This window comes from Alosa alosa, chromosome 8 (genome assembly GCF_017589495.1).
Source record: "Alosa alosa isolate M-15738 ecotype Scorff River chromosome 8, AALO_Geno_1.1, whole genome shotgun sequence".
Classification (NCBI taxonomy): Eukaryota; Metazoa; Chordata; class Actinopteri; order Clupeiformes; family Clupeidae; genus Alosa; species Alosa alosa.
This window is the reverse complement of record NC_063196.1, coordinates 17,892,679-17,905,315: the sequence shown is the minus strand read 5'-3', so window position 1 is coordinate 17,905,315 and position 12,637 is coordinate 17,892,679. Positions and strand designations below refer to the sequence as shown.

At 42.0% G+C, this 12,637-nt stretch overlaps 1 protein-coding gene across 1 annotated transcript; it reads right to left on the bottom strand.

Annotated features, from left to right (window-relative positions):
• Positions 1–1,100: 1,100 nt before the first annotated feature.
• On the bottom strand, positions 1,101–9,214 carry serinc1 (serine incorporator 1). Its single transcript, XM_048251120.1, has 10 exons — positions 9,058–9,214; positions 7,288–7,449; positions 6,727–6,920; positions 6,343–6,422; positions 5,672–5,809; positions 5,176–5,345; positions 4,557–4,647; positions 4,123–4,264; positions 3,526–3,753; positions 1,101–2,330 (listed from the first exon to the last, which is right to left on the bottom strand). The coding sequence occupies exons 1-10, from the start codon at positions 9,211–9,213 to the stop codon at positions 2,192–2,194; spliced, it is 1,500 nt and encodes a 499-aa protein (XP_048107077.1). The 5' UTR covers position 9,214; the 3' UTR covers positions 1,101–2,191.
• Positions 9,215–12,637: the final 3,423 nt, after the last annotated feature.

Below are 12,637 nucleotides of genomic sequence, written 5' to 3'. Positions count from 1 at the left end.
AAATAAAGAAGTTAAGCTATTGAAAAGTTACTTTATTCAGAAAATAGTGAAGCTACCAACACGCTTTAGGCTACAAGTAGCAGCTAGCGATTGCCCAATAATATAGGCTACAGTCTGTGCCACTTGTGTAAAATTAAGCCAGCCAAATCTAGTATGATTTATTTCTACAATAGCCTTTTGTGTCAGTTGTAATCTAAGTCAGTGTTATGGAATATGACTTATTAAGTCTCAGTTAATAGCCAGGTGAACACCGAGTAAACAGCCTAGCTAGCTGGCTACGATTCTCATACAGTAATATCAAAGATCCTTGCTCCTTCTCAACTCTCTGGTAATATTCTATTCACAAAATACAACCATTAGTACGGTAATGTTAAATCTTACTTGAGAAAAGTAAATCCCCCGAGCCCTGTTTGCGATGGTTCGTCGATTTGAGCAGGAACATGCTGCACAGTACTGGCATCTTGTGTCTTCTGCTGCAACGCAACGAGGAGTATGACCGGTCCAAGATGGCGGCCGCATTTCTCGTTTCCAGCAGCCAATGCGGCGTCTATGTATATTATGTCTATGTCTAAAACCCCTCGCCCTGCGAAGGGAGTGCCTCACGATTTGCGCTCCAATGTCGTATGGATCATCCAGGTACGCCGACATGTGTCGGGAGAAATTGTTAGTGGAGGGGTGGTAGGCCTACTTATAAAGGGTGTGGTTAACAGAAACCTCGGGTTAACTAAGAACATAACCTGGTCGGAGCAGGTTTGAGATGCAGCGTAAATTGCCATGGCAGCATACCTCGGTTAAAACCTATCCACCTTTCGTAGTACGGGATAATCGGGAAGTTACGCCACACGTGATCAAGTTACTCTGGAAGTTACCCAGATAAACCAGTAACCCCGCTTACTGTACCCTGCACATACAGGCTACACATTTCCACAGCACCAGAATCCGACCGAATGCCTCCCTCAACCCCCTCCATAATCGGCCTTCCACTATTATTTGCGATGGCCAACTCCTCTTGATTATATTGTCTGAGGAAAACACTACTTATCATTCACTAAGTTAACTTTGGCTTTTCTTGAACATGTAGGCCAAATTACTTTTTTTTCCCCTGTTTATTGAAGATACAATACAACGCACTTAATAAAAAGCAAAAATCACAATTCTGAGGAACAAGCAGTTAACGGATGAGCTGACTAACACTTGTACCTGCCCACTTGCAAGAACACGAGGGCACACATAGTAGTAGGTAGACGAGAAGCATCCTAATGCTACGTAGGCTATCACAAAAAACTAAGTAGGAATTTCTGTTCCAGTGCAAAACATTAACAAAAAACATTTTCAATAGTTAAATAAAATAAGTCATTGGTAGCACACATCTAACCTGTGCAAGTTGCAAAATGGTTAGCACTGTGACATCATCTCGGTCAAAAGACCCCCCACTCCCAAAAATCTCCCGTTTGTTTTTGGTGTGAAATGATAAAATAAGCACAGCAAAACGACTACTTGTGTATGCAGTGGTAGCGGTTACATGCTAATGCCATGTCAGAGAAGTTACTCATGCTAACTTCTAACGCAGAAATACAACAGATTGCTCTTCATAAATTAATAGAATCTACCCAGATACTATACAAAGAGCAGTCACATTTCTACAACCCATACTGTAAAGGTAATTAAATAAGGAGGAGAGAAATTAGTAATCAAATACACATTCTAACCATTCTTAAGTCCTTAATTCCCTCATTTTGAGATAATTGCTTTAGCTAAAAATGAACCATTTCTGCCTGAGAAAATAAAATACACTGTCCCCTTCTTGCCAAGACATTTTTTAGCTTCATATCAAACCTTTTGCTGGAGATCAAACTTAGTCTGCACACAAATTCCCCTTTGTTTTCCAAAAATCTCTGCAACCCTTGACTTCATATTTGACCTTATCGCTTTGATCAAAACACACAAAAAACAGCACTACATTTGATAAAACATGCAGTTGTTAAAAGAGACTATTTTTTTTGGGGGTTAATGGGGTAGACAGCTGCTGGGAATGCACGCACACAATACTGTATTTACAAGTTTAAGGGTCATGCCCCTTGGCTAATGACACGCAGCTGCTTATTCACAACAGTGACGGGGGGGGGGGTTGGGGTTGACTTGAGGCGGCTCGTGGGATGCGTTTGATGATGTTGGCAAGAGCGGCCTTTGATCAGTCAAAGTCGCGGTTGGTGAGGACCAGAGGGGCCACCAGGGTCCAGACGTACAGGGCGATGCAGATCCAGCTGGAGGAGATCTTCACCCACACGGACGGCCACTTGCTGGTCATGGTCTCGTAGTTGGCGTCAGGGCTGGGAGTGGGGAAAAGGGACGGGATTACTGAGTACATAACTTTAAAAGCCTCGTCACTTTTTTTTTTATTTAAGATTTTTATTGTCTAAGACGTTTTTTTTTGTCTTTTTGATTTAGACGATCAAGAAATATCTGCAAAGAACTCTGAAGTGAAAATCATGATCTATTTAATGGAACACACAAGAAAAATAAACACTGAGATGCACATTCAAATGAACCTCATGAACAAGGGGGCATTACAAGTATGTGGTTTAGTGACAAACCTGGGTAAGTACAACAGGATACAACAGGAAAGCCCTGCAGCGCATAGTGAACACAGCTGGAAGGATTATTGGTGCTTCACTCCCCTCCTAAAAGACATTTACACCACCCACCTCACCCCTTAGAAGGGCGACCACAATTGTGAGTGATGCAAGTCACCCCGCTCACAATTTGTTTGATCTACTGCCCTCTGGAAAGAGGTACAGAAGCCTGCGCTCCCGCACCACCAGACTCACCAACAGCTTCATACACCAGGCTGTTAGGATGCTGAACTCTCTCCCCCCTCTCCACCCTCAGCTACATAACATCCTGGACTTTGGACCCACAATGGCTGCCTTGCACTACTCCACTTGTACACTTTGCAACTTGTTGTTGATGTCCTGTAAACACAACACTTCTGCTGCTCTTACATAACTTGCACCACTATGCCACTTGCTTACTTCGGTCAAACAGAACTACCTCAGCCATTTATTGGTCTGACTTTGCACTATTATATTGACTGTCTATGCACAATTTCAACCCAATTTTGCTGCTCTTATTTCTTCATTGTATGTGTCTTCTTATTTACTTTTTATTGTTTACTTGAATGTTATGTTTGTCTGTGGACTTAATTGGTAAAATATGTCTTGTCTTCACCGTGGGATAGTGAGAAACGTAATTTCGATCTCTTTGTATGTCTTGGCATGTGAAGAAATTGACAATAAAGCAGACTTTGACTAAGTTAACTCAGGGTAAGTGGTAAACCTCCCGTAAGTGGTAAACAAGAGCCCTATGGCATTGTTTTGTTAGGAGAATTAAGCCATATAGCTTTTCTATTAGGAGGTTTACCCCTTATTCTGAGTTAACTTACCCAGGTTTGTCACTAAACCACATACTTGGAATACCCCCCAGTAATCAACAGTCAAGGAATGTCCCACCCGGTCAGACACATACCTGTACCAGTTGGTGAGAGTCATCATGATGTAGAGTGAAGCCAGGAACAGCATGAAGTGGAAAAAGGAGTAACTGTAGGTGACGCCATCCCTCTCGTTGTCCACGGCGCGGTTCACGCCATCTCCCTCCTCAAAGCTCTCTGGGAGGGAAGGCCCGTCCTCGATCAGGGCCGACTCGTCGCTGGTCAGCGTCAGCTTGTTCACTTGGGTGTTGGAGGAGTTGCGGATGCTGCAGTGGGCCAAAACAGAAAAAAAAAAAAAAAAAAAAAAAAAAAAATCGGGTGTAAGTAAATGACAATGAGAAGATCAAAGTGAGAGGAGACCATGGATTACTCGAAACCCAATGTGCCGAAACAAGAGGCTTTGTTGGTTGGCGGAGTTTAAGCAAAGCGTGTCATTAAAGCTCCGGTATTAAAGGGCACATCTCCAAAGTTGGATTATACAAAGTCTTGGACAACAACTGAGTTTTTGACCAGAGATTCACTGCTGAAAGTAAAATTCTTGTCTGTTCTTGGATTAAATCTGAAAGATCATGGGACCAGTATAACTGATGAATCAATTAGGTTGTCTTCTGACCGCCATTTGGCTTTGCACTCACCTGGAGTACAAGACACACATCAGGAAGAGGATCAACCCCACAACGCCCTGTGCATCCCACCACTGGACCACGTGGTCCTGGCCAGCAGGGGTAGTGCTGTTGAGGCCGATGATGCCAAGGAGGCTCGGGTTGCAGTTCCTGTCTGAGAAGCAAAAGGGACACCCCTCACTTTCTAGTCACCAACAACAACAACAGGAGCAAAGCCTAATCTTGGACTTTATTTCTACCCTCCTCTCCCAAGTCTTGACCTAATTTCTCTTAGAAGTACAAAGGACAGCTCAATGAACAAGGTTAATGCAAGTGTGGCAAAAGAAGCATGTTTGGCAAGGTCTCGAGCAAATTAGATGTGGAATCCCTGTGGATACTCTGTGCTAGTCGTACAAAGGTCAGGAGGAACTGAAGAACACAACTATTCATCCAGAGAAGATTCTTACCAGGCTCATTGGTCATGGCAGACCAGGTCAGGTACATGGTGTAGAGGGTGACGAGGGAGGACTGCAGCAGACCAGACCTGGGTTGGGCCTCCTACGGAGGAACCAAAGAACACCACATTAGTTTACAGAGTAGTGATAGAATAGTAACAGAGAAATATAAGACAGATTTTCTATCTATTTTTTCAAATCAGTGGGATGCACCAATTGAGAAATTCTGGGCCGGTACCGATAGATAAAAATAATAATTTGGCCGATAACCAATGCCGATATATTTTCCTCTCTGTTCGTTTACATCTTTTTGGTTGTTAATTAAACTCTATAGTAGAGTCGAAAGAAAACTATTTAACTGAACCATTTTCAAGTCTTTTAGGCCTTCATAGCACAACAATTACCTAGTGCAGAATTTATGCAGCATAACAGATAAACATCAGCCACTGCCATCGGTAAAGGTCATATATACCGATAGCCGTTATCGGTAAACAAGGCCGATATTGGCCGATACCGATGTTAGCCAATATATCGGTGCATCCCTAGTAGTAATGGTGTTGGCTGATTTAATTTGACAAAAATTTTGCAATATTTTGAAAGAATCTTTTGAAAACCTATCTTAAAGAGTTACCTGGATCTTGGGCAGGATGGACAAGACTGACACTCCCACACAGAACAGCATGTTGATACTGATGAAGGTCTTGTTCTCAGCGCAGCCATCAGTGTGAGTGTAGTACACATAGAACATGACCAAGGAGATCAACGAAAGGACGTAGTTCATGGCAGTAGCAGAGAGAAGGGCTGTAAAAGGTGAACATTGTAGGCAATATTTTTGGTGGTGAAAAGAATTACTGGATGAATATAGTTTAATAAAATGATAGCAGCATACAAAAATATTTGTGTCAAAAGCAGTCTGTCGCATTAGAATACCACTTTGGGCAACTGATTTATCACTTTCAAAAAGCCAACCGCCACAGCTCTGATCTATGATGCCAATCCTTTCTAACCATGCCAAGGAAGCGTGACCACATCTTTTAAACCCTTTCCAGCTGATCTGTGACTGAGTGCGCATGAGAAGCCCAGATGGCTGGTGTCTTCTCTCCCCCCCTCTCTCTCGTCTCTCATACCTGCATACCAGCAGCGCGAGTTCCCCTCCTCCATCTTCTCCACCCAGGACTCGTTCCAGGAGTGGGCAAAGTCAATCAGCAGCACCAGCTGGATGAGGATGAAACAGAAGGCTCCGGCCATGCCCACGTAGAACCAGACTGCAAGAGACGAGGGGGCAAGAAGAACGGTAACTACAGATACAGACACTGCGCCAGGCTTGGCCATTTATTTAGTCTACGGCTGGAAAGCAGGTGCAGGCTGAGGACAAGGTTGAGTAAAACTGGCAGCAAATTTCTTATTTTTGGTCTGGGCATCTCCCCATGAATATATCTAAACCTCAGCTCTTATGCACAAGCTACAAAGCTGACTCTTCTATCTGTATGGACAAAGTGTTGGCAGCTGTGCAACTGTGCTATATCTGAATATGGACAGAGTATGCGTAGCTTTCCTTATTCAGCAGGGCGCATGTTATTAGGAGAAGTGCCACTCAAGGGCTTTTAATGAATAAAACCCTGAAAATCCAACTACAAGGCTTTCTGGGGATGATCAATTTACATTAGTGAATTAAGTGCTGACTGGCCTTGAAAGCCCGTCTCAGACCAGCTACAAGACCTTTAAGAGCAAGTGTTTCATACATCACTTCATCAGGAAATAAATCACTGAATGTGTGTCCATGGCAATGGCTATTTACCAATAGTGAATGGACCCTCAGGGATGAAAAATGCTCCAATGGTAATGGCGGTGGCAATGGCAAACTTGAAGAACCAAAACCTGCAGAGCAAGACCAAAGTTACGACAACAAATGGCAAGGAACACCCATTAATTACTGCTTGCCAAGTAAGCAAGCTTTATACTGTTAATTGAGCTAAGCTGTTCTACTTTTTGAGTAGATAAGATAAGCCTCTTTTACGTAAGATCATGCCATCAACTACTGGAATGCAGTTATATCAATGATAAGGCCACTATGGAAGAAACAAAAACAATCTAGATCACAGTCAATAGCTGGTCAAGTTGCACACCCAGTCTCCTACAGCTTCACAACGGGAGGCCGAGATTTGGTTGTGTCCACACCTACCCATTGTGTAGGGCCGCGCGGGGATCCTGGCTGCTCCTGACCTTGATGGTGATGAGGGAGAAGAGCAGGAAGAACATGGCCATACCAAAACACACCCGGTACACCGCCTTGTAGCCAACCAGCACATCGCAGTTCACATGGCCCTCCACTCCTGGGATAGAGGTGCCCATTCCTCCATCACAAAAGCCCGGTATCTGCGAATCAGAGAGGGCAACGCCACTAATAGACATCCAGCAACCAACCAACCATATGTGATATGTGGCACAGAGCACAGAACATGCATTCAAAAAGAAGAATGTAGTTAGTATTTGGATTCTTATCAATCTCCCATAAGGGTGTAAATTAAGCAATAAGCCCTGTTTGATGCATTTTACAACGGCATTGAACGTGATTCAGCCAATCACAATCAAGGACCTGAACTATCAGTTTTAGAACTAAATATAACAGCTGGCTTGGCTTCTATTATAACATAAGCCTACATAGTGAAATACAAACCCATACACACAAGACTTTGACGATTCAGATTTACTGCACAAGACTTTTAGGCGTGCAGTTTCTCACCTTTTTCAGCTGCCCCTCCATGCCAGGCATGAGCATGATGCAGGCGATGGCCACCCCCAGCAGCATGAAGAAGGCGTAGATGAGCCGGGTGACGGTGGAGTTGTTGCCACTGGGGCAGCACCTGCACAGCAGACAGGGGGCGCTGCCACACAGACAGGGGATCTGCGGAGGCAGCAAAGTGGGTCAGAGTCACAGACACACACGAAAGTGAAAGGTGCGTTTACACTGAGTTAGCTCAATAGATGAGGCGATTTCATGGCTGGAGGGACTTGAGACAGCCAAAGAAAAAGACGAAGTCATAATTAGACGAGGAAGGACAACTTAACTTTAGAAAGCAAAGTATTAGGCTATTAAACATGTTTCTGTTAGTGCAAGCCCTTCAGAATTTGAATGTGTACTGAACAAAAAAACGTTATATAAATATACACACTGTAGTATTTATTCATGACCAATGGCTACAGCATGCAAGAGCTATCAGAGATTTACCTAGAGTTTGCATAACCATCACACGTGCCTTATTTAGATCTCAAATCCACATAAAAATAGACATGCATCCCTTAAAAAGGAAGTCCAAGCAAAAACCTGTAACTCTTCATTGACAATTATGTTGACTTAATTACATTTTCATTTCGCAAGAGGTCATATGTTATTTACATATAACAGATTTAGCTAGTTCACCATGTGCTATGTGCAGACATTTGATCTCTTGTTTACAAATGTAATTGACGCAATAGCACAACCACACGGGTTGAATGGGTTAGCACTGGCAGGGTAGATTAACGTCAATTAAGTCAAGCACTAACTTGGATAATAAAATAGATATAGCTAGTAAATAATAACAAATGTGTTGATTCAGTCAATATGTTTTGAAGTGTTGTGTTGAACATCAACCAAATAAAGAGTAGTCGCTTAGCAAACGGTGACGTTAACATTAATGATAATCGTGGGCATTAAGATTTGAAATTAGCCATCAAGCAAGCCAGCTATCATTAAGGGCAGACAAAGATAGCATTCTTTCTGAAGACAACACACAATCTAAGGCTAACGTTCAAGTGGTGTTATTCCGCAGAGATGACTGGTGTTTCCAATGCCGACGCAGTAAGGTTAGCTCTAGGCTATGCCTTCTCTGACTAACGTTCTAATCAGGCTAATGTTAACCTTTCATTTCAGCTAACGTTACCTATCGATAGCACGCAAGCTAAGTGGTTACGTCAGCCAGTTTATTATTGTAAAGGTCGGGGAATAATATTGAAATAATCGCAAGGACTTCTATATATTTTAATTTTAAGGACTCTAAACTACATTAAGATCATAACCAAACGATGCAAATGAATGCCATCAACGATGCAGGGGTGAACCACCACCCTGTTTTGATAGACATGGGTGACACAAATGTTTTCGACCACAATGTTTTGCTACCTAGCACTAGCTAGTGATAACTTAGCATGTAAAGGCCTAACGTTACACAGTGACAGTGGGGATATGATAGCAATTTAGTCCTAGTAAAGAGATCATGCCATAAGTATGCTCACGTATAACGTTACTAATAACCGATATATATGTAAATGGTCAAGGTAAATGTTGATAACGTCATTTGTTGTCTCTTGTATCCATCTACGTCTGACGTTAGCATAGCATGAGCGAGGATGTTTTAGCCTGCTACAAATTCTTTTGACGATCCCACTGTGAAATCTGCCGACGACAAGAAAGGAAAAATGAAGACAAATAACAAGGCTAGCGCTAATACGTTTCATAATAAGAACTGCTTACCCAGCTTGCCATGGAGCAAAGCCCTAAAACGGCCCCCATGTTGACAGCGTGAATTCGGACTTCTCTGGCGTAAAAGATGGATGCGGCTGCTGCTTCGCTACTGATCTGTTTACAAGTGTGCTTCCACTTCCGTTTAATCTCAAGCAAAGCCTTCATCTATGACACACATCCTGTATTATGCGCTTGAATATTTTTGCTTGAATATTGATTGTATATGGCCTAACTACTTTCACAAGCAACATGCAACAATTATAACAATAACAATTAAACTTGTTGCATTGGCCTACAAACTTTACTTGGCCGCTTAGCCTAAACATGGGGCCCCCAGTCATGTGCATCCAATAATCTAATTGAGCAAAACTACAAGAAAAAATGCAGCCTAGGCCTACGGCAAATGTCCGGATAGGTCTACCTCTGGCACAATGAAGCAACTCTGTTTTGAAACACTTTTGGCATTATGCTTGGTTTAGCATTCACATTGGAGTGAATTCAACTACAGAATATAGGCCTACAGATGGCCTAGTGCAGTGATGCACTACAGATGGTACTATTTCACAGAAGGTGAACAAGACTATTTCATTATGAAGAGAAGTAGGCTAATAATGCACATCTCTCATGTTTTGTGTATGTCCTACTCCTGCAACCCCTTGTAAACTGCAAGTCACTCTTCCCAAATCCTCACTACCCCCTTAAGCTACCCCTGTAGGCAATGTCCTCCTTGGTTACTATGTTGTTTTTAACAGCTCAAGACAACACAATCTGAACTGCTTGAACATCAAGTTGAAGTGTGTGTGTGTGTGTGTGCATGTGTGCGCGCGCGTGTGTATGCGTTTGGGCACTGGCTGTGTTTCTGTGTGCAAATGAGAGGCTTTGGGCTTGGTTGGTGCGCCTCCTTGAGACCAACATAGCATTCAGCTTTCAGGGGGCCTTGCGCGGTGGCCCCCGGGAAACAAAAGCTGTGAAGATAATTCATTCATTAGATGTGAGATAAACAGATGAGTCTTTAAACATTTCCTGAAAATCCCCATCGCAAGAACGTATGCTAATAATGTTAATGTCCATTCTCTTATGCATTGTCTCTCTGCTTATAGCAAGACTTTCTGAGTCTTGGCAGTTGGCAATTGTGTCTCTCTAATGAGAGTGATCGGATTTCAGTTGTGATTTAATCAGTAGTGAGCGGTGATGCTCGAGAGCGACCGAGGGATTGTCTATGCTGGTCACGTAGCTCATCCTGGATCACTTGTTTAAGTATAGGCCTGTGAGTTGAGTAGCCAAATTTATTTTAGGCTTACATGTTTGGGTAGGAGCTTTGGAATCAAACCAAAGAGATCAGAGTATTTCAGACACAGACACATTCAGTCTCTATTCCATTATCAAATTGTTATTTTTTTATTTTTATACAATGCCAATACTACAGATGGGATTGTGGTCTCTGCTCAGTGTATACTTAGAGTAACATTGACAATGAGCGCTTGCTCCCAATTTCCTTCATAAACACACAGTGAAAGAGCCATTTGTGATATGGACAAAGCAACCTCTAGTTGTCCTGTATGCATAGCCTGTCACCATTAGCTTGTTACAATGAGGGTTGGCCCATTTGAGGGGGACAGCAGGAGTAATAACAAACAGAAAGTAGAAATGATCAGGCTAATTGCATGAACCCCAAACAATGCAGGCTGACACCTAATTTTGTCATTTTGTCTTGCATTTCGCAGCTGTGTATTGTGCTTTGTGATAGTCTGAAAAAGCATGTTTAATGATCATCATAATTGATGTATTCATTTCACTTCCTGTTGTGCTTTAGCTTTTTTTAGGCCTATATAAAGCTCACTATAAATAAGTTGTATCAAAGTGTATTGCCATCTTGCCAACATTAGAAATGAATTGTTGGAAAAATATTGTTCCTTGGGAATCATTGAGTTCATTGACGATAAGTTCATTGAGGATGAACTTGCTCTTTTGGCAATGTTTTAAAATCAGAAAAAACTAAAACTTTGAATAAGGCAAGGGTTATTGCACTTCACCACTGGTTATTAATTACTGTAATTTTGACTAAAGAGATTTGAGGACAGATTCCTTGTTACCACGGCAGTGCTTTCATTGTAATCTGCTCTCCATTTAGAGAGGCATCGGGTCTATTTAATAAGCTGCACTGAAAAGCATAATATGCACATCAAGCATTTATTATTAAGCAATTATGCTGATAAAAAAACCCTTTAATGATAGCTTGCAACTCTTGAATTATATTAACATGTTTGACTCTGTTGTACTGTTTGGTTCAATTTGTCATTATTTTGGCATTTAAAATTGATAGAGAAATTAAAATGTACATAAAAGGTATTACAAAATGTCAAATTTTACTATTGGCTAGTGAATATTCCATACACACAGCACATAGTTTTACAAACTCTGTTTTAACAAGCCACTGACTTTAGTTAATAAAATGCTGCATTATTCATCACATGAGAACTTGTATTGAGAAGGTCTTTCATTGTGGAGGCCGGCAGCTCTCTAGCAGGCCGATAGTCCCATGAATGCCCTGTCTCAACAAGGTCATCTGCAGGAGAGGGCTAATAATAGCCTCTATATTGTCAGGGACAGACGAGCTCCCAGGGTAATGATGGAGAAGATTCCCCGATAACATTTTCCCGCTTAATTGAGACACATCTGTTGAGCCGTCAGATCTCTCTCGGCTCAGCCCTACAGTCGGAGGGGCAGTGGACGATAAGAAAGATGAGGACAGAAATAGTAACATCAACAAAGCGAGGCTCATTAATGCAGTCTGTTCAGTCACCGTGTACCGAATGCAGACGTTTGTGAACGATATTTATTGAGGTCATTCTTATTGCATTGTCAAAGGCCATTTAATTCATGGTTTCAGCAAAGTTCATGACAGGCAAAGGAAAAGTATGTCTCTACAATAGCTCAAATTAATTGTGTGTGTAATTGTTTGTATTTAAGGTTGGATATTACATATTCGTCTCACTAAACTGATAAGGCTGTGTGGCTCCTGATTTAAACAAAGGTTCTCTTATTCAACCTAGATGGTTCTGATCGCACTAATGAGACTCAGAAAAGATTACGAACACTCTAGCCTAATTCACTCAAGCCACCTTATGTATCAATTGGCCACGAGGTCTCGGGACTTTATGGCATTGTGCATGCAAGTTTAATGATCACCACTTGAGTGAACCTGATATACATATGCTGAATCTACCAGTTACTAGGGAGACAGATGGGTGTGTGTGTGTGTGTGTGTGTGTGTGTGTGTGTGTGTGTGTGTGTGTGTGGAGGGCTCCCATCATGTGCCTCCGAGACCTCTAATTTATTACTTTAATTTTGTTCTCCTGTGAGAAATAACACTGTGAATGTCCAAACGCCACTGAAGAAACATAGCTCCCAAAGCTGTATGGTGTAACAATTTCATTACATCTTACATGTGCTCCTACCTTCCTTGCCTAATTGACTGAATTAGACCCTCAGTATCAAGATGAAAGGTAGAATGGTCCCGATTGTTGCTGTATTCAAATATTGAATATGATTATGCCCTGTTATTTGGAACACTTGTTAGGCCTTCACT

Bases quoted from the DNA above. Each gene is read 5' to 3' on its own strand.
- serinc1 (XM_048251120.1), bottom strand. From the start codon at position 9,213: ATGAAGGCTTTGCTTGAGATTAAACGGAAGTGGAAGCACACTTGTAAA. The intron at 7,450-9,057 runs GTAAGCAGTTCT...CTGCCTCCGCAG, and splicing joins TTTGCTCCATGGCAAGCTGG to ATCCCCTGTCTGTGTGGCAG. The intron at 5,346-5,671 runs GTATGAGAGACG...CACCTTTTACAG, and splicing joins CTCGCGCTGCTGGTATGCAG to CCCTTCTCTCTGCTACTGCC.